Source organism: Antennarius striatus, chromosome 10 (genome assembly GCF_040054535.1).
Source record: "Antennarius striatus isolate MH-2024 chromosome 10, ASM4005453v1, whole genome shotgun sequence".
Taxonomy (NCBI): Eukaryota; Metazoa; Chordata; class Actinopteri; order Lophiiformes; family Antennariidae; genus Antennarius; species Antennarius striatus.
In genome coordinates, this window is record NC_090785.1 from 14949049 (window position 1) to 14971141 (window position 22093).

Below are 22093 nucleotides of genomic sequence, written 5' to 3' on the forward strand. Positions count from 1 at the left end.
TACAGAAAAAATACACAAAATGAAATCTGTCAGTGGCAGGCAGAATTGTGAAAAGGAAGGATGTGGTTTCATTGCAAAGGTAAAAGTCAATGTTATAATCAATAACTGTTACATCAAGAACAAAAAAATAACAAACAAGTGCCAGCATTGCAGTGTGCAACAATGCAAAGTATGAAAGAGTAAATATTAGATAAATATTTGACCTTGCAAGGAATATTGGCAGCTCAAGTATGCCATTAATTCTGCTTGTTTTATTCTCAGGTTTGTGAATATGATGGTTAAACTTTAAGTTAGTCATTGACTAACTCTCTATTAAGTGCATGTTAGGAAAATAAATCTTAAGACAAGGCATTCATACTTGTTGAACTATTTGTATAGTCACAAATATGATAGCAACCACCTCATCCAAAGAGAGAATCTGCAACCATTTGATTAATTAATATTTTTTCAAGGTCTGATTTAATTCTGTATTTTTATTGATGTTCACGTCTTTGACGGAGGCTGCAAGGCTAGGGCTTAATGTCTAACTGGCCACCGTTGTCAGTGGATAAGGAAGCATGCAATGAATATTTATTAGCCCTGACTGAGACTTTGAGTGTCAAAATGGTATCAAATTATCAATATCTAGGAACAAATTTATATGGTATTGGTACGGAGTGTTAACTCTTATGTTTGTCCGAATACAAGCCTGCATCCCTCTGTCAGTTCTGCACCAGAGACGTGTGTTTTCCAATAGCATGGTCAAATGGTTAAACAAAGTTGGCCCGTTGCACTCAAATAAAAATAAATTCACCAGGGTTCCAGCTCTAAGCTTAGGATTCACACGGTGTCAATCACATAATCACCCCTTAAAATTCAGACAAATTTAATGAGATTTGGGATATGAGCTTGTTTATGAACGAGCTGCACATCAAACTGAAAGCTGGGGGAATTGCGTCATGCTTTAATTATCGTTTAACAGGAATGTTAAGTGCAGCATCAGTATCTTGAAGGAAAGTAAGTGCACATTTCCTTCTTCTTTTTAATTCCTCACACCTTGGAGGCAGATATCATTAGCAATCAATACTGATATAATTTAATTATATTTTGAGCGCATCAATTTTCCTGTCTCAAGAAAAGTACTTTAGAATAAACACTGAAGTTGTTTCAGTCTTGTTTTACTTTCCGTGGTCCCGGTGGAATAGAGTTTGCTAAACAACAGTAAACATCCTGCCCGATCATTATTAAGTGCTCTAAAATTACAGTCCTATTTTGCTCACAAAGTGATGATATTATTGTCCTACTTATTAATTGGAGGGAAATTGGACAGAATGACTCACAGCAGTGTAACTGGAAGGTGTCAGGCACAAAAGCAGGTAATTATGGAGACAGGAAGAGATAAGGAAACCGAATGCAATTACTCTGGCAAGCAGAGCTTCAAATTGCTCCTCTTTAGATTTCTCTCCTCGGGTTTCCATTGTTCTCCATACTGATCTTTATTCCTTTCACCCTTTAGCTCAATGAAGACAGTAGATTTTCATTAATCAAACACTTTTCACCTGTACTGTAAATACAGCCACATAAAACACGCGATGCAACTTATTGGCAAATTTCAAATGTATTTTCTCAAATCATTTGTGCATATGAACTGCTGCAAGCCCAGGGGCAAGCAGGGGCATAAATGCTCTTAAGATTTCATGTTTCATTTAACTTTATGTTTGGAGGCAGACTTTAGATTTTTTTCTTCTATTTGTCTTCTAAGCTTCTGTCAGGATTTGTTAATAACTAATAAATAGCATAAAAAATCAATATAAAAGCCATTTAGACATACAGTACTGGAAAATAAAAACAATAGATAGATGCCATTTTTGCAATTCTGTAATGAATGTATAAGAACTGCAAGAATGTGTAAAGAATCTTGATGTTTCTGTTCTTTAAGGTATGTGTTCATGTTTCTGCCAGGAGAAATTCAACAACGCCATATTACAGGGACCAAAGAAGGTTTCTTCTGCTCCATTTGTTCTTCCCCATAAGTGGTTTTTCTGACTCTGACTAGCTATTTGTTTTACCATTTAGGTGTTCTTTCTCTCTGTGCCATAGTCTCACTGTTGAGTGCAGAACAAAGCGTGTTCTACAAGTCAAAGGTATTCCTGATGCTCAGAGTGGTCCCTCAGGGATGGATTGACTTCACATGTACTTGCATTTACCAGGTTGTATATTGAAAAAACCACCAGTTTTATGAACTAATATATGTGGTGTGGGGGTGAGAGGGTGGGGTCTGTCAGTGACCCTCTGTACCACTTATCACTGTATGGCTGTATGACTTCCAGCAGTGGAGCCACTTTGCTTTTCTCCCAGACATTCCATGTTACAGCTGTTAAATCACGCATGCCTCTGCAGACCAATGCACAAATACTTTATGAAAAACATTTTTCGTTTTTGATTTGATGAAGTGCTTTACGTAACTGTGTAGGTTAGATGACTTGATAGGTGGTACTTATTCAAGCTTCAGTCTGAAACTGGAAATGATCATTGTGGATGGATCAAGGGCTTGAGGGAGTGAGATGGTGTCACAAAGTGCCTTTTATGTAAATGCAGTTTGAAGAGAGATTCTCCATTGAGACTTAAATGCACAGCTGTGTCTGTGCTGCACTGTCAGTCTATTGGATGTGTCCTCTGTGACTCTGAGATGTTATGTGTTCATATGAAAGGTTTAACACCTCTCTCCTGAAGACCCCAGACAGACAGAGATGAGAGAGAGCTGAGAGCTGAAGGGAAAACAAGGATCACTCCATCAGAGTGAAGGGAAAGTAGGGCACACGGTCGGCATCAAGGTCGTAACTCATTATATAAAAAAAAGCTGCTGGATTTCATGTTCCCAAATTAAAGGTCAAAGGAAAATAAACATGTGAGCGCTGCTCAAATATCAACACAGAGTCTGACAACACTCCATTGTGTGGAAGGTTTAGAAGAATGGATTTCATCCCGATTATTACTTCGATGATTGTTTAGAAGAGTTATATTTACTCACTTCTTGAAAAGTAATGAAGCTGATTTTGCGTTGCATTACAGCAGCATCATTCATGTGAACAGCGCTGTGAAAATCCTCCATAGATCGTGAACTCCTCCTTCTGGATTTAATACCAGAGAAGGAGGTCGGGCTGGGGATTTTTGTTTGTAGAGCACTTCTTTGTTGCTTCCCAACTGTTGCTGTTTTAAAGCCCTTCAAATTACACAAAGGATAGCTGTAAGGCTCTCTTCTCATTTTCCTCAGTTAACAAGCCCTCTGTTTATATATGATTATGGTTCTCTTTTTATTTATTTTGTCTGTTTTTAAGTTACTTTGCTGGCTTAGTTCAAGGTAGAAAATCTACTGGGGGATTCATTTAAGCTAATGTGTTTTCTTCTTTGTAGAAATATTAATGTTCATTTCACTCGTGGCTTACCATCAAACAAGTTGATGGAGATAATGCTGTGCACACACAGCTCTGGCATTCTCCATTTTAATAGTTATTGTTGTGTTTCCTTTGCAGCGCTGCCAATCATGCAGGTGACAATCGACATCACCAGGCAGCAGGTGGAGAAGATCTTTGGTCTTGATGAGTACTGGTGTCAGTGTGTTGCCTGGAGCACCACCGGTACCCAGAAGAGCCAAAAAGCCTACATCAGAATTGCATGTGAGTGCACAATTACCGCCATTACAACTGCGCTTAACAAGGTGTTTACATAAGGCCTATCAGTTTGTAACAAGAAGATATTGAGGAGACAATTTTTTTCGCATTAGGTGCTTGAGAGGGACTAACTTAGATGCAACAATTAGCCCGCAGGCTGGTGGGGTCTGGTGCATCACAGCATTACTGTGATTACAATTTAGTCAAATCATCCTCCTGTAAAGAAGAAAATACCAGACCCTGGGAGGGAGAAACAGCGAGGTGCTTCTGCCTAAAAGAGGTCTTAAAAAGTGGGACGCTATATTTGAGTATTCATGAACATATTTTTCACTAGATACAATACATTAGCAATGATCCCTATGAAAGTAACTGGAATAAAAACAGATTTTAAATTTATTGCAGTGCTGCAATCATAAATCTGTCTGGGGATTGCAGACAGATCCCTCGCTGCAGCCTAAAAAGCTTTATTAGAAGAAGCCATTTTACATTTGAGTATTTTAAAGCATTCTGCCAATTCATTCCCACATAAATATGCATTATTCTAGATGGAGTCGAATGCAATGCGTCTCCAAACCACCAGGCATTTTGAAAACACACATTCATTATCCAGCCTTGTTTTAAAGCTCCACAAAGTCACAAAGATGTAAGATAAAGACACACACACACACACACACACAAACACACACACACATACACACACACACACGCACACACACACACACACACACACACACACACACACACGTTTCAATAAGAATGCACACATACATGATATTCATGTGCATGCACACACACACACACGTGCACGCACACACACCTTCACAAACACGCACACAGTTGCACTTGAATATGTTTGAACCTTCCATGATTGTTATATCTTAAACCAGTCTCATTGCATCAGCTTAAATTAAATTGAATGTCATGAAATGTTCTTCTTGTCTTAATGTTTCTCTTGCTCTGATTGGTCAGGACAGGCTCAACATATATTTAAAGGATTTCACCAGAGGCTTCCAGAAGCATTCAGCCACCCACAATAAGGCATTGCTTCACTCACTCCTATTCAAAGTCAGGGGTGAACGCATCAAATTTGCACCAACCAGCCAGCCACCCGTCTAGCCTGTCAGATACAAATAGCCCCTTACCTGTAATGCACCGCCTGGGTTTATGGATAAATATATAGCAGTACTTGTGTGGTGGTAAGAGTATTCACCGAAACATAATGTGAAGCCCTATGCAGTCAGCCAAGCTTGCTGGAGCTCTTGTCCAGACGCCTCAGGGCTATGTTTTCGTGTGGCTGCTCCAACCCCTCATACAGATGGAGGCTGGAGGCTGGCGGATGCTGGAGAGTAGGAGGGAGGGGAGGAGTGAGGGATAATGCAATTGCTTTTGCTTGATGCCAGTCCCCTCTGGCAGCAGACAAGCATCTCTGAACCAGCCAGGCAGCCTGTAATAAGCAAGATGGTCGGTGCCACCAATCCCTGTGCAGCTTAGTGGCCAACTGGAGTGCGGCACGTTCAGTGAAGCCATGGGTGGGCATTTCAAGAGTGGAACATTGTATTTAATTTAGGGCAACATCAACAGGTGAAGTTTTGTAGCTAGAAATATTGACATGAAACTTCACGTTTTCTTACAAAAATCCTAAATACGTAGCTGTTTGCACTTCACAATATTTTTCCCCTTCAGACCTGAGGAAGAACTTTGAGGAGGAGCCACAGGGTAAAGAGGTGGCATTGGACCAGGAGGTGTTACTGCGCTGCCATCCCCCCGAGGGAGTGCCACAAGCTGAGGTGAGACACGGATACAGGAGATATTTATGGGTGCACATCCAGCATCCATTTACCCTTTCCTCACCAGCAGGACACAGTGCAAAAAAAAACAAAAACGGAGCAGGATGAGTTTCCCTGCTCCACGAGGGAGCACACAGATAAATTACACCTCTAATTATTAAATGTTATTGATTTATTATCTCTCTTGGAAGTCATATATCACACCGTCTCGTCACATCACTCAGGATAGGCTTGGAGGCTTCACTCCCCGTTTGGCATCTGTAAAGGCCTATCAATAATTAATGGGCGAATTTGCCTCACTCACTCCCAATCTCGTTCTCTATCTCGCTGCCATCTCCGCACGCCTGCGTTTTTCACACACTGTTGTTCTGCATCGCTCTCGCTCATGTCCCTCAGTGGCGTGTGTTTGTGTTTAGAGGACCAGACTGGGGCCAGCTGTTTCACCTTGTCTGCTGCTTCCTCCCGGTCCCAGATAGGCACTAACTGCTCTAATAACAACACAAGAGGTTTGGCCAGCCTTTTTAGACAGCCCAGAGACAGAGATAAGCAGACGACGTCATCACATCTCAACAGTGTAGGGAGTGTTTGAAAAGGAAATAGGAAGTAAAGTGCAGTTCAACAGAAAAGAACTTAAGAGCAGAAGTCACTATGGGTGTATACAAGGATATCATACACAAGAAAGCCCAATTACTTGCAGCATCACTGCTGGCAGTAACACCAACAACAGCGATGCAACACAATACCAACTCTAGATATGGCCCCAGGTCAAAGGAGACCAAGTAAACAAGAAAATGAATGTGAAAGTAAAGTGAAAAGGAATAAAATTAGTTTCAGCTTCTGCAACAGGGTGCGCACACTGCTCAAATCACAATCTGTTTCACTCACAGACTACCAGCAACTAAAAAAAATAAAAATGACACTCCTCGTATGAAAACATAAAATCAGAAGTGCACATAGTTCCTTCCCTGCATCAGTGTCATGCCAAGCCACATTTGGTCCTTTGTGCCACATTGATTGCATCAAAACAGTTGTTTTTTTTTTTCCCCAATAAAAATCCACAGCGTGCAGCACTGCATGGGATGGGGAGACCATTTCATGGAGATGAAATATATTCTGAACGCTGAAACTTATTTTCAGGTGGAGTGGCAGAGAAACGAGGATGTCATCAACCCATCGAGTGACCCCAATTTTTTGATCACAGCTGACTATAATCTCGTCATTGAAAAAGCCCGACTGGCAGACACCGGTAACTACACGTGTGTGGCCAAAAACATCGTTGCTCGCCGCAAAAGCACCTCCGCCACAGTCCTGGTCTATGGTAGGTGATGACTTCTTTCAGCAGGTGTCAAAGCTGCATACAAGCAGGCTATTGAGAGAACTTGATTGGTCAGTAGCTTCAGAATATATACCCAAAATCACATCAATTCTGTTTTGCTGGCATGTTGTGTTTGTTATCCCACAGATTCATGTTAATGAAAGCACACTGTCTTTTATTCAAGGTGACTCGGTGCACGTCTGTCAGGTAGCTATAGTATATATTCAGAGTCTACACATAAATATTCAGTGTTACACACAAGTGACATATGGTTCTATTTTTCATATCATAGATAACATAAAATAGTAGATTGTAGATAGTGGTGTATCTGCACAATAATTAGCACAACTTAAAATGTTACTGGCAGCCGTCGCTGGCAAGTCTCCGATCTCAGGGCTGCCATCCTTCTCCTTTTCTGTACTGGATCCAATATAAGAGAAATTAAATTAACAGCAAACTGTAAATAATGACTTGGCTTGATAAATAGACTGATCTTTATTAAGATGCAGAGGAAGATCATATTTTCTGTGACGGGGTCCTTGGGTTCTAGCACTACTAAGATTTTGGATACATGACAGCCAGTCTTCATTCACAGCTCTGTGTGTGTGTGTGTGTGTGTGTGTGTGTGTGTGTGTGTGTGTGTGTGTGTGTGTGTGTGTGTGTGTGTGTGTGTGTGTGTGTGTGTGTGTGTGTGTGCGTGTGTGAAATGTAAATCATGTTACTGTATATTATTCTGTTCAGCTACTGTATATCTAACATAACAGAGGAGAAAACACACCATATGCCTCAATTATTCAGCACTATGTCATAGTGTACTCTCACTACTTCTTTTTGCACAATTGTATTTGCTGCAGACTTATTTAAGAATGTTTTTGTGTCAGATTCATATAATAAAAACAAGAATTAAATGTAAAATGTAGGCCTTTCTCTGAAGATATTACATGTATAAAACATGGAAGTTACAGTAAAAATTAAGGAACCTTGTGGATTGGATTGTGGTTGAAATATAATTTCTAACGTAGGATAAATTCAACATTAGAACAGCACAGAACCGTGGTGCAGTGGGTAGCGATGTCACCTCACAGTAAGAGTTCTGGGTTGGGGTCCAGTTCTACTCTGAATTTGTATGTTCTCCCCGTGTCACCATGGTTCTCCCCGGGTACTCCGGTTTCCTCTTATCTCCAAAAACACGTACTTCGGCTAGATTGGTCAGTTTCAAATTGTCTGTGGACGTGGGTGTGTGTGTGAGTGATTGTTTGTCTATCGTGCGCTTCCGCGATGCTCTGGCAACGTATCCAGAGTGTCTTGCCGTCTCATGCCCCTACGTCCGCTGGGATAGACTCCAGCAACCCCCGTGACCTGCGAAAGAGGAGGAAGCCGTATGGAAAATGAATGAATGAACAGTGCAGAACATTTATTATTTTATTTTCTTTGCAGCATGCAGTCAAAACACATCAAACACCCCTCTAAGAGTACAGCGAGAGAGAAAAATGCAAAATCATTCTTACTGTTGATTATAATTGATTAGCGTTTTGTTGAAATACTTGTCGAAAGATTGTGGGGGCGAGAGTGTTCACTTTCTAATTATTTGCCTTTCCTTATTGTCAAACAATAGTTTTCACTCTCAGGCCTGAGAAATTGTGAACTGATTTCTGGAGATTTAACATGAGTAATTTTATTCCATCTCCTCCCTCTACCTGCATGGCAAGATGACAAATTCATCACCATTTCTGTAATTGAGGATAAATCACAGTAGAAGCACTCTTATCCAAAAAGACCTTTTATTTCTACTGAGTCTGGAGCACAAGAAAAAAAAAAGTGATTTAACTGAGAGCATCACTTTTCACAGTACTAGCTGATAAAGCTAGCTATAGCGAATAATAATAACCAGTATTTCAAAGCAAGTTCAGCGGGGGGCCAGTGATGTATTTCAGCAAGGCCTGCCTGGTGCGACTGCACTCTGTGCTAAGAGGTAATCAAGGGCCGAGTTGCTTGGCAATTTACCTCACTATGGCAGGCAATCAATCGAATAGACAAGGTAAGGAAATGATTCAGCCACGGGAGAACTGGGGAGAGTTAGAAAGAGGGTATGTTCACAGAAGGAACGACTGCGCCATTATTGTCAATAAATCAGGAATTTTGGTTTCATGTAAGATGAAGCAAACATGGTTGAAACAGGAAATGGGAGCTGATTAGAATTAAAGCAGCCTGATTTGATGTAATCATCAGCCATCACTGAGCAATATAGTGACATTTATGTTCCAGCGGAGTGTGCGGGTTCAGGGCATGGGCAGCAGTACAGCAGGTAGCTGCCATCATATCAATGCAATAGAAATTTGTGTCTGAATGTTATGTTTAAATATGAAAAGGAATAAATTATACACGGTTTTCTCTCTACAATCCAAAGAACTGTTGGCTTTGAAGAATGAAATGCAATAAGTAATGGATACGTGAAAGACATTATCTGAATTTTTGGGACAGCTATTATGGTTTTTTTTTTTAGTATTGAATACATTTTCTAGGAGCAGACATTGTTTTCTTAAGAGGTTTATGCCCTTATGACTGAGAGCATTTTTTTCAAGGATACGTTCTTACTATATTATGAATGCATTTACTAAAATTTGGAGGCATGTTTCAAAAGCGACTGCATCTTCTTCAGAGGTGAGATCAAAGATGGCAAGCTGTCATGTTATTTCTGCTCCTTGTTCAAGTCCTATTTTCTCTGTAGTTGACTGTGAATCCACTTCAGACGCAGGAAGCAGCCTCCTTGTCTCTCTCTTTCATTAGTTTGCTTCGCAGCGCTGGACCATACTCTATAACAGCAGTTATTCACAATTATTCTTGCGCAACACATCAACTTTACGCATTGCATGTCGGGTAATCCTGGCTGCTCTGTTCCTCCATCCCTCCCTCCTTCCCTTCAACCTTCCCCACTTCCTCACCCATTCATCCCCACTGGCGCTGGTCTGACAGTCAACGGCGGCTGGTCCACGTGGACCACCTGGTCGTCCTGCAGTGCCGTGTGTGGGCGTGGCTGGCAGAAGAGGAGTCGAACCTGCACCAATCCCACACCACTGAATGGAGGCACGTCGTGTGAGGGGCAGAACGTCCAGAAAAGTGCCTGCGTGGCCACCTGTCCAGGTAACTCCCAGGCAACCTTGTTTGTCCGGTGGTGCTTGGCTTCATTTGGCTTCCCTTTTGCATTATTTTTGCATCTAGAAGTCATCAGTTCATCTTTATTTTGGCTTCTTTTTGTACCAAACACCTGGGCCTTTTCTTAGATGTCAGTGCTTGTGCTCTTTCTTGCAATTACATCGCTTACTCAGCAATGCCAGAGCCTGTTAGTCTTCACTTTAAGGCATCATTCTGACAGTGATTTTTATTATTGCTTTTTGTTCAAATCTCTTTATCTTCTGGGCTTTGCACAGACCCTGCTTTTATTAGAGACCTGTCTGTTTTAAGAGACAGGGTTCCAGCCATGACATTGTGTCAAACCAGCTAGTACATTTATTATTGTTTGCTGGTCAAGCTCTGCAGTAAATATGTGCAATAAAATGCTGAATTATGGCAGCCTGTGTGTGTCATGTCTACACTGGAGGAGTTGAGAGCATTTCATTTGTCTGTCCCATTCTCCCTCGCGGAGAGAGCATCGGAGTGGCAGAGAGGGTCTGCCCTGATACTGAGCAACACATATCGATTTTTTTTCAGTCTGACATGGAAGTCAAGCTGCTTCATTTGCAGTTCCACATTAGACCAAAGGGAGATGGAAAAGGAGATGGTGGAAGGCAGGAGCGCGGGATTGGGAGGAAAGTTATGTTTAAGGTGAAAGCAGGGGTGGACAGATGAAAATAGATAGTGTGAAGATGGCGGGAACAAAGAATTGAGTGAGAGAGAGGAAAGAACTAGAGAAAGCCAAAGCGTATTCTAAATCTAGCTGTTAGCTCTTAGTGCCAGCAGATCAGTCTGCGTATAGCTAAGGTTCTGCTGCCGTGCTGACCGCAGGAGAAATCTCCCACACTCAGTAAATAGCAAGGAGGGAAATCCAACACCTCTGGCAGTAGCAGCTTCTCCTTGCTTTAAACAGAGGTTATCTTCCTCAGTGAATCCGAGTGTTGCGTTACACATCTCTTGTGTAAAGACATCACTAGATGTCAAGAGTGAATGTAAGTAACATGGCCCGTTGTAATACAGCAGGAGGAAGACCACGAAGGAAACATAGAAATGCATGACGCTCAATAAGGACGCTATCTGAATGGATTTGGAATTATTAGCACCGGAGCAGTGAGTAATGGAATTAGAGGAGGTGTCAAGGGATGCTTGACATTCCCCCATAGCGAAGCAGGATACTGACCTCCATGAGCTTAAAGAGATTAATGTCAGCCCAGGCAGCTATTGTTAGACTGAACCCCGCCCTCCTTTCTCTTTCTCTTACCCCACAAGGAAAGTGAGTGTAATTTAGACTCTTGGGGTGCTGTGACAGAAGTTGCATTGTGCTCTGTGAACACAGTTTGCAGAGACTTTGGGAAAGAAAGAACTCAATTTTTTTCCTTGATGAGAGACAAACAGTGAAGTGACCTCTATCAGTCATGTTCTTTGGCAGCAAGGGGTGGCATGTGGTTCCTTTTCCCACTTGATTTCTACCTCCGACAGAACACTAGAAGTACAATCAGTGCCAGTTTTTGAATCTCTAGAGGTCAGAGTTCACTGCACCACAGCCAGGTGGTGACGACTGCTTTTCCAGTCATAAGTTTCGATAGGTCTATGTAGTGCACACAAAGATATGTCTCTGGAGATGAACCGACTGCCTTGCATAATTTGTCATCACCGGAAAAACAACCTGATGAAATACATCTGAACAATTTAATTTCATCAAATACCTGATGAATGCATTTTTTTAATCATCAGCCTGAATGAGTAGATCTCATATGAATCCTGGTTAGTAAAGGAAGGCAGCCGGGCATCAACACATACCGGATAACAACTTAAATTATCACCGTGCTCAGCCTCTGCTGGTCTAATCCACTAGATGCACAGTAGATGTTGATTTCAGATTATTTTGAAGAAAGAGACTGCAGAATGAATTACATGGGGAGCTGTTATGCTGCAGATAAGGCATCATGTTATTTATTTAGACATGGCTGACATTTAGATTCAAAAGTAGTTGTATTTTTTTTAAAGTCAGCCTTCAGAGACTTTTCTCCTCTGCAGTGCCTTTTGTTTTGGAGCTGCATTTAAAATTGCATGATTCTAATGCTGGTCTTGTTCCAAGACTTCATTAATTATCTAGGCTAGATTCTTTGTTGGTTATTAGCTCTCTTGTGCATTTAACTCAAAGCATTAGATCTTTGAAATGGATTACAGAAAAATTTATTGTATTTTTTGGCTGCTTATTCTTTGTAGTTCACAGTTCCAGTGCTTCTGTTTCATTTCAAACACACTGATGACTCACAGATTTTCTGTGCTCCTCCTTTGAGGAGAAAGAAATCCTGTTGAATGAATATTCCCAAGAAACAAATCGATGCAATTTGGAACCAACAACATGGAAAGGCTATAATTTGTCTCTCTTTGCCTGCTTTAGTCAATATGTATTGCTTGTTGAAATGCCATTGGCCATTTGTTGTTCAACATTAAAAAACATAAGTAACATTATTTCATAGGAGCAGAGCTTGGCTACAGCCACGGAGGCTTATTTTCATGCACACTATTCACGCAGACTTCCACAGACTGACTCTAGCTACAGTCGCTTATTTGGCAGCAGCCTCTTCTATATGTGCTATATATCCACAATGACTCTTGTGTCAAAATGTGAGCTCCCACCTCTCATCTGGAAAGTGTGAAGCTAGAGACTCATCTGTATTTCTGTGTTAGTCTCCAAAGTGTTTAATGAGAGTTGGCAGAGGCCTGTGTGGCAGATCAGATGGGCCCCATGCTGGGAGAGAGGCAGGCAGCTGAGGAGGAGGAGAGGACGCCGAGGCTAAAGCCTGAGGCTCCAAGCAGAGAAGATGAACACCATAGAAGGCCTCAAGACAAACTATGCAAAAGCTCATCTCCATTTCTCTCTCCTGTCTCCGTCTTCTCCTTTTTTCCTTTTGTCTTCACCTCATCATATTCTGTCAAAGTATCCAGGTGAATCTGTAGTCTATCCTTTACCCCTTCATTGACTCTATTCTTGCACTGACTCCAGATCCGAGCCAACAGTTGAGGCAAAATGTCAGCTCCTGCCAACATTAGAGGGGAAAAAAGCACATTACCTGAGTCAACAGCAAATAGCTGCCCATCCTGGAAGTGACAACTAGCCCACACAAATGAAAGGAGATGTTGCTGATGTTTTAAAGAACAGCAAACACCCTGAAAAGACTTCTAACTCATATGAATTATTTAAATAATGTACTGATCCCTCAGGCTTGCCAGAGGAGTCATGAGAATTCTACTAGATGGAAAATAAACAGACTTTGGGCTAGTGTATTTGTGCATGCGTGCTTGTAAGCAAGTGTTTGCTGATGTACGTGCCTCAACGTGCAAGTTATCACCCATATGTCTGCTGCCTGCACTGCAGGCAAGTGTGTGATTCTATTTTGGAAGATATTTGTGAGTCTCTCATAATCAGAAAGACTGTATTTTGTCCACGGAATTAATAAAGTTCATGGATAATAAATAAGACAGAAATAAACATTAATTTAGTGTGAACAGATTCACCCTTCAGTCATTTTGCTTTCTAATTAGTTCTAGTGGTTTAGTTAACATTTAACTAAAAACCAGAGCTTCTTTTACGGCAGTAAAAGAAGCTCCCAGCATGCTAATAAAAAAGTATCAAAATTGTTTATAAATGCAGATTACTGAATTATTACTAGTCTCTATTGCGTCACCTATGTGTTTGGCTAAGTGTTTTACCACTAGCACGAGTCTGTGGCTTCCTGTGTAGCTTTTGAACACGTATTGTGAGTGGTTGTCATGCACACAATGTGTTGGCAGGACAGTAGTGGGAGCAGTGGGCAACCTGCTGGTCTCTACTGCCTTGTATTCCCCACAAGGATGTTAAAATCATAGGTGTATGATGATCCCTGGCAATGTTCGTCAGCAGCCATTGCTGTTTTGAACAGCAAGGCCTCAAACAGACCCACCCACTGACCTGTACAGAATGGTAGGGTTCCCTTTTTTTCTCCCCTTGACAAAATCAAAATGGGGACTTGCCACTGGGCTATTGTATCAGTGTTCCTCCTCAGAGACCTTCCTGACCTAAAACCTGTGGTGCTACATGATTGAAAATCAGCTGTGCACCCTTTTTGCAGCAGCACTAACAATTTCTTTCTGCGAATTTCATAAGGAATACTGTGGCTGTGGATGACAATTTCCTCGTGGGGGTTCTGAAAAAGTAAGAGGATGAGGTTTTGGTTCTGATTTTATCCTTAAATGTGAAAAAAGCAAATCAAGGAAAGTCTTATCTTTTTTTCTTTACTGCCCTGCCTGTGCATTTTGTGGTATATGCTTCTGAGGAAAGGCTGTCTGCTTCTAAATTATTTGCAACATGTGTTCAGAGTCAGACAGGTCATCAGGAACACTTTTTCATCTCCATCTTTTTTTGATTTTCCTTGGCCTCTGGGTCACATTGCTTGCATCTCATACAGTTTTGCTGAGCAGCATCCTTTGTTCCACTGCAGCCTTCTTGTTTGACAATTTTATTTGCATGGTCATTAGTCTTGCCTTGTGGTAGAAGTAGAATTTCATCAGTGCAGATGTTGATCTCATCTCTTTATTTCATAGTGGTGTGGAAAAACTGAGGAGCAAAATAATATATTCATTAGAATGTAATTCGCTATTCAATCATTTTCATACCTATCCTGGATAATCAACCTGCTGGCCCACAGATGGGTCCACTCAATGCCAAACAAGGACACTTATCTGATTGGTTCTTTTCTGTCTGCCAAAAGAATCTGACTACAAAGAGGCATTTGCTGCTTCAGCATTATACCGCACACACAGAGACAAAATCACAGTCATATCCCCAGCAATTGTTTGAGGACATGCAAAATATAATCATGCATTTGTGTGGGGTTAGGGTCATGGTTATGGTTAGAGGTTGGGGTTAGTAGTTTGGGTTAGGATTAGGGTTATACACCTTTGCCTCTGACCTAGTGCCCTCAGGAGCCTTTTAACTCCTATTCCAGTTGGGTCTCACTGTCATACCAAATATCTTCATTACTTAAGAGAGTTGTCCGATGATGGGTGTCCTACCTTCAGAAACGTTTCACTTTTACTAACCAAAGCTGCTGACTTGCAGGAGGTCTCACAAGGTCAGGCCCTCTGCACTCTTCATTGCTAGGATTAATGAACACTAAGGTTTTCTTGGCCCTAGGTCAGTCAGGAGGAGGGTTATTGTGTGTGTGTGTGTGTGTGTGTGTGTGTGTGTGTGTGTGTGTGTGTGTGTGTGTGTGTGTGTGTGTGTGTGTGTGTGTGTGTGTGTGTGTGTGTGTGTGTGTGTGTGTGTGTGTGTGTGTGTGTGTGTGTGTGTGTGTGTGTACATTCTGCTGGTTCTTGTCTGGTCCCCTTCACTCTTACATTTGGGAGAGAGGAAGAGCGAGACGCTGGTGTTTTTCTCCCATGAGAGCTCATTACTGCTCCTTTTCCCATTAGCCCTATGGTAACCTTCCCCAGGCCTGACTGTGTGTCATTGTCAGTATCACTCTCAACCACTGCCCCACCCTGGTCATGGTGCCAAAGTACCCCCATCACTGCAAAATGGCCTCCCTGCTCTGCGTGCGGTAAAGCTGCTGATATTTCTTGCTGCAGGCCCCCTCAGAACTATAACCAGCCCATTTCCATTTGTTTCATTTTGCTCCTGCTGTTGGGGCTAGTGGTGTGTGTTTTTGAAGCGATGGTCAACATAAATGGGCACAAGTGTAATATACAGTAATGTGCAGAGTAATAATACCTGTGCTATGGATTCAGATACAACACAGGCGATGCGATGCCCATGTTTCTATAGTGGCTGATTTGTTTTGACAAACAAATCACAAGAGCGGATTTATTTTCCTCCCACAAAGCTTCCTTTTTTCAGGCAAATGTTCAACTAGAGGTATTTGCGTGAACATCAGTGTTTGACATTAGGGGAGAGGGCCTGGGGTTGAAATTCTCCCTGAACAGATTTGGGGGGTTTTGACAGCTACTAGGCCACAGCGCCCTCCCAATAATGGGCTTTATCTTAGTTGCATCTTATTTCCATGTTGGAAAGAAACACAGAAAGCAGAACAGAGAAAATATGGCTCTCCTCAGCAGTTTTACATGCATTGGTTTCCCTGTGCGTCTGCTGGATTTGAGTGTGTGCAAGTGATTTGCATGTCTTTATGATGCTTTCCCTACCAGGTTTCCATCTGAGAGCGAGTGGATTTGCACATGATGGCAACAGAGTATTGTACCAGTTGTTCTCATCTTGCACGCAAATACACCACTGCTGCTACACTGCTATTACCTCCACACTTGAGAGACTTTTGTTATTAAAATCATGTAGCTTTTATTTAGCATGTTTTCCAATCAGAATATTTTATTGTGAAATAAAATAGAGGGGTGTGGAGTGCATAAGTTTGCTGATATTCATGTATGTGTTCTGAAAGTTGTTGGGGTTTTTTTTGTTTTTGTGTGTCTGCAGTAGACGGAGGCTGGAGCGAGTGGAGTAAGTGGTCGGCATGTGGTGCGGACTGTTCCATGTGGAGGAGCAGGGAGTGTACACAGCCCTCACCTGGCACAGGGGGCAAGGAGTGCCAGGGACTCGACCTCCAGTCGCTCAACTGCACCAGCGAGCAGTGTCCACAGAGTGAGTGCACCACCGCCCACAAACTACAAACCACACACTCGACCGCTCAGCCCACTAAGACAATAGAAAACACAAAGTAGCGTAAGGTGTTTTTTTTACCACTTAATCTGGTGAAGGATTAATGGAATGCATCTTGGGTATATGTCTGCTTATTATAACTTAGTTGATGAGAAGCAATAGGACATTTTTTAAAATCAATATATGTGTTCAAAGCAACACCAGAGCTGTTGTGAGACGAACACGACTTATTTCATTAAAAGACAAGCGAAGCGCTTTCAAGGTCAAGACCTTTATTAAATACAACAAGCAGATATCTAACAATGCATGGGAACGAGTGTACAGGATTAGAATCAATTAGCCTCTGCACTAAGGTGGGGTGAGAGGCTGCAGAGAGGCTTTTCCTACAGCTTTTCCTACGAAGCTTTATGCTATTCTGCTTTTGGAGGATGCATTAGTTCCACTCTCTTCTTTTTGTCAGACCAAGTAAACATTTTTCTCTCAGTAAGACATCAGTCGTCAGTGAAGGATTTTGAATATAACTTAAGAAATGCCTTTCTCAGTGGGGGTGCTGTCTGGCTTTGACAGGAGTACAGCATTAAAAAAAAATGCAGATCCTCACCTGATTCAAATAGGGAAATTATTATGAAAATTGAAATAATTACCTGCTTTGTATTGCGACATTTAACTTTCACCATCTCACATACCAGTGTGGTGGTATTACAACTTTTTTCACACAAAATGATGTGTCACATGACTGCTGTGCCACTAATTTGTGTGGTGCTTTCAAACCAAACAATGACTGACTAAATTTAAGACAACTAATGACAAATGATCCTCCACTCGCTGGCAAGGTTTGTATTTCAAGTACTTAACAAGCTGGCACAACCAAAACAATGGAGCTGATAATGAAGTGTACAAAAGTGTCAGAGAAAAAGTTGCCACTACTGTTGCAGGAGTGCACATTGAAAATAAAATTTAGAGACGTGGCTTCGTACAGCTTCTGGATATCTTTGGAGATGAGCAGCCAACAGTGTCAAGTAATGCATTCTGCAATTCTGCATCTATTCTCGACAATGTCGGCGTTGCCTGTCAGATGCAGAATGAACATCTTTAAGTGCATTTTACTCTGTGCTGGAATGAGGTTTCGCATGCTTTGAATGTTGTCACTGAAAAAAGATAAAGAAATGACTGCCATAGAAAATATTCATGAAAGAAAGATGCCGTTCCCACAGGTCGCTGCTGACTATGTGACCAGTATTCACTTGTCTCTACCCGTGTGACCTTTTTAGTCAATGCAGTCTAATAAACACTGCTGTATCGGATACCTCTATGATTGTCATGTGCTTGTGCTGTGATGCCCTCTGACCTCCTACAGCTTAGTTTAACACTACAGAGTGTTAAACTATTTCTTTTCCGATTAAATGAAACCTGCCAGATAAAGTGATACAGACCAACTCAACCTTACACAAGCATACTCCAAATCTGAATGTGTGTAATTCTTTGTGTTACGGTACTACATGAATGTAGCTGCATTAGTGCATTGCTATGTCGTGTCGTTGTTGGTGCTCCCATGTGTCATTAATAGGTCTGCTGGGTACTATCAGGATAAGAACGCATCAAAGCTCATACAGCCTGACCCAGCAACTGAGTGGAAAGTGATATAGCAGTTTGTTGCTGACCAGATGGACACAAAGGGAGGGCTCCTTCACAAAGACAGAAAGATATTGCAGCTTGCCATGCAGAAATGATGAGTCTCAGGCTGGCATCTTGACGAAAAAATGTTATAAATAAAACACATTTTGGCTGCCATGCAAGGATTATCAATGGGGATTCAGTTGGCATCAGCCATTGAATTAAAAAACTGAATCATGGATTTCTCATCTTATTGACTAGATTACATAGACGGGTGCTGGGCTAGATTGGACTACATTTGTGGTATGTTCATCATGCATATGTGATATTGCTATGCGTGTGTGTGTGTGTGTGTGTGTGTGTGTGTGTGTGTGTGTGTGTGTGTGTGTGTGTGTGTGTGTGTGTGTGTGTGTGTGTGTGTGCATATATATGCATGCATATGCATGGTAGCCATTAGCTGACATTGGCTGGTTTAGTGAACCAGGAACCTCAGTCGGCCCATAATGAAAGGTCAGCAGCTCCTCCCCAGAGAGGTATGATGTATACACAATGATCCCAGTCATTCTTGCACACACAAACACACACACACCACACAACCACACACACACACACACACACACACACACACACACACACACACACACAGTATTTAATACACTGACTGCACAGAGTGAAGCGCTGGCCTCTGAAGAATGCCTGTCCCAATCTGTTGCCAGCAGATGTCTTTCCATAGACAATGGCTGTGCGAAGTATTATAATAAGCAAAATAGAAAGATGCTTTTGGCTTGTCAGCAGCTCTCATACTTCAACCGTGTCTGTAGACTATTAGCTGAGATGAAAAACTTTCCCCTGAAACAAAACACACACTTCCCCTCTCCAGTGTAATTACATCCCATGAAGCGGTGATGTATTGTAATTGTCAGAGTTTGTGTGTTCGTCCGCCCGTCCGTCCGTCCACCAAATATCTTCACAACCGTTGCAGATAGAAAGATGAGAGAAAAAGCACATTACTTGGGCAGCAAAGGGGATTAAATTGAGATGATGACCTTGACCTTGAGAAAACTAGTTCAAGGTCAAATGTGAACTTTTGTACCCTCAGGAATAGAAAGATAGAAAGATGAAGAAGGCCAGTGTGAGTAAGTCCATAGATCAAAGCTAGTTCTTTGATTTACCTATGCACTAGCTTTGATCTATGGTGAAAGCTAGTGCATAGCTTTGACCCACCCTGAAAGGTCAAAGGTATTCACTTGTCAGGTACTACTTTCAGAGTATCCTGACCTACTCTTCGTGGGATATTGCGGACTCTGACTGCCTTGGGGTTGTTGTTGAACTTTACATCTGCACAGAGCGAGTTGTAGTTACTTTGTTGCCACAGAAGATGTCCTCTGTTACAATGTCTAATCGCCCTCATTAAGCTAGAATTGTAATTGTTTTGGCTATTGCTGGAATGAAAATGAGTACTTTGTGCTGCAGCTTAAAAATAAACAGATCTGACCCAGTCAGCATCGTTTTCAGTAAAGCAAATATGTGAAACCGGAGATGGAGCTATGTAAAATCTGTCTGGGGAAATGGTAAATGTGCTGGCAGCGTGCCAGAACCAAAATGGCTGACGGATGTTAGAGGGCACAGAAATGATGAGAAATATATTACTCCCCACGTTATCAGGCACGGGAAATTAGGACAACATAAAACAATTATTTGAATTAATGTGTAATGGAGGCAATGAACTTTCTGCTGATGCATCTTATTTTTAGGGTTTTACAAATGATTCTGCTGAGGCCATCAAACTATTAGCTGTTGAATTAGAGAGCTAATTTAGTGCCGAAGCAGCTTACATTTTTTTTGTCATGAGATTGTTTGTCAGAGCTGGAGTCACAGTCTTTTTGAAAAATGGCTGAACGTTTATTTTGAACTATATTTCACTGGGACCAGCTGAGGGATGGGACGACTGTATTGTGGAGATAGTAATGGTCACGTTCGCTTTGAGAGTTTTAGTAGCTATATTTCCCTGACCTTAAGAACTCCAGTGTTATTCATCTTCGGGCAAGTGACTGGGATTGGCCATGGGATGAAATATATTCTCAGGTCTCTTGATAAATGCCCAGGCAGGAGGCACAGAAGGCTGCAAAGCTTTTATTTATCAATGCGGGTGAGAAAAAGGATCAGGTAGAGAGAGTTGAGAACTTTCAGGTGCAGACATTGTGCTCCAACCTGGTAAAATCGAACAAGACCAAACTAGCTCACCTCAAAGCAAAATCTAGTCCCTAACCAGCAAGGCCTGGAGAGAATCTGAGAACCTCAAACCTCCAGGAGCGAAACAGAGACCATCCCATCTTCAACTCGGAAATCAGCTCATCACAAGAATGGAATCTATGGAGACAGGTGTTAGTCAGGAAGAGAGGTCGCACACAAGTTCCACACCAACAATCACGTCAGGTGGAAATGAATGATGGAGTGATGGGAAAGGAGAGATAAATAGGTCAAGTGTATGCTTAAAAAGAGGAAACAAGAGGAGAGCCAAAGTACAGCCCATCCAATTACAAAACCTGATTAGTTATGCCAGTTAAAGTGTGATGGATGTCCTTTCAATTATCGGCTGGCATCATGAAAATCAATGAGCGAGGGGCAAGGGAAGCCGAGAGCAGCCCTTGGTCAGGTTTGTAACGAGCGTTGGGATCGTTTCGCTGTGACACCTGGTAGGTCAGATGCTTCGATAAGCCACCAGAGATTACACAAAGAAAGGAAGGAGAGAGGGGTAGAGGAAGGATGAAAGAGAAGGAAGGTTGTTTGATTGACTGGCCTTTTTGTCCCGGCTCAAGAACGGCGTGTGCAAAGGAAACTGAAGAGCAGAGATACTGGATCTTTGGATCTGATGATTGCTCAGGTGCCTTTGGTTTGCCCTTAGAAAGTAAACATCAACCAGCCAATCTAGGGCGATGTTTATCCAATTAACAGAATCCGGTAGGCCCGTCTACTTGCTGACGAGTGTTGTTTTGTCTTTAGTCAGCCTGCGCTTCTCTCTGTAGACTGCAATACCAGATATAAGTCCAACAATCGCAGCCTTGCTTGGCCTTTGACTCACTAAGACAATTGGATTTGGAACTTTAATGAGAGGCTCAGCAAAAGTCTCTCCACCTCTTTTTAGAGCTCATTGTGGAAGGTGGAAGGTTTAGCAAGGCTGCTTACAGTTAAGTACCCCTATGGTTCCCAGAGGAGATAAACCGACACAGGTCTTTGAGGGGAGAAGCTCAGGTGAGTAAATTGACAGGATGACAGACGAGTATAAGAAAAGTAAAAAACACTGCTCGTAAATAAACATGGAGCATCTGTCCAAACAAATATGATTCATACAAATGTGTAATAAGTAGGGAGCATACGTAATAAATACCTATACGTAAAGTCACATGTAAGTCAGTAACAGCAATAACAAAGTGTAATAAATTTAACTTACATATAAAGTGTCAGTATGAGATTGTCTTGAGTGTCATTTTATTCTGCATGTGTCTTGCCAGGATGTTCAATTTGTCTGGTTAACGGCAGGCTCTCAGTGGAATGACAACGTTGCCAGCTACACCAAGCATACAATCTGAGGGAGTGCTCATAGCGTTCATATAATTTCTGGCGACCTTTCACAGGCGAAGGAGGGAATCGAACCACCACCACCAGGCAAATGGATCCATGTGTGAACTGAGGGCTTCCTCCTGCTTATATGTCACACATTCAAAGTCTGCACGGTTCTCTTGGGACTGAGAGCAATGTTCTGCTCTTTCAGTTTTCCAAGTAGGTCTGTGTGATTCATTTTTTGAAGAGGAAGAGATATTACACTTGCAGTGGAGGTGCAAGTGTAATATCCAAAAGACGTCTGTCAGATGCATTTCAGGACTCGCTGTGACGGAAGCAG

General features: G+C 41.9%; 1 protein-coding gene across 1 annotated transcript in view; it reads left to right on the forward strand.

Annotated features, from left to right (window-relative positions):
• The window catches only part of unc5a (unc-5 netrin receptor A), a 133198-nt gene that overhangs the window by 88455 nt on the left and 22650 nt on the right, over positions 1 to 22093 (forward strand). The window contains exons 3-6 of the mRNA XM_068326235.1: positions 3513 to 3656; positions 5334 to 5437; positions 6575 to 6755; positions 16396 to 16560. Coding sequence (XP_068182336.1) covers positions 3513 to 3656; positions 5334 to 5437; positions 6575 to 6755; positions 16396 to 16560 — 594 coding nt within the window. The remainder of the gene's footprint in view (positions 1 to 3512; positions 3657 to 5333; positions 5438 to 6574; positions 6756 to 16395; positions 16561 to 22093) is intronic.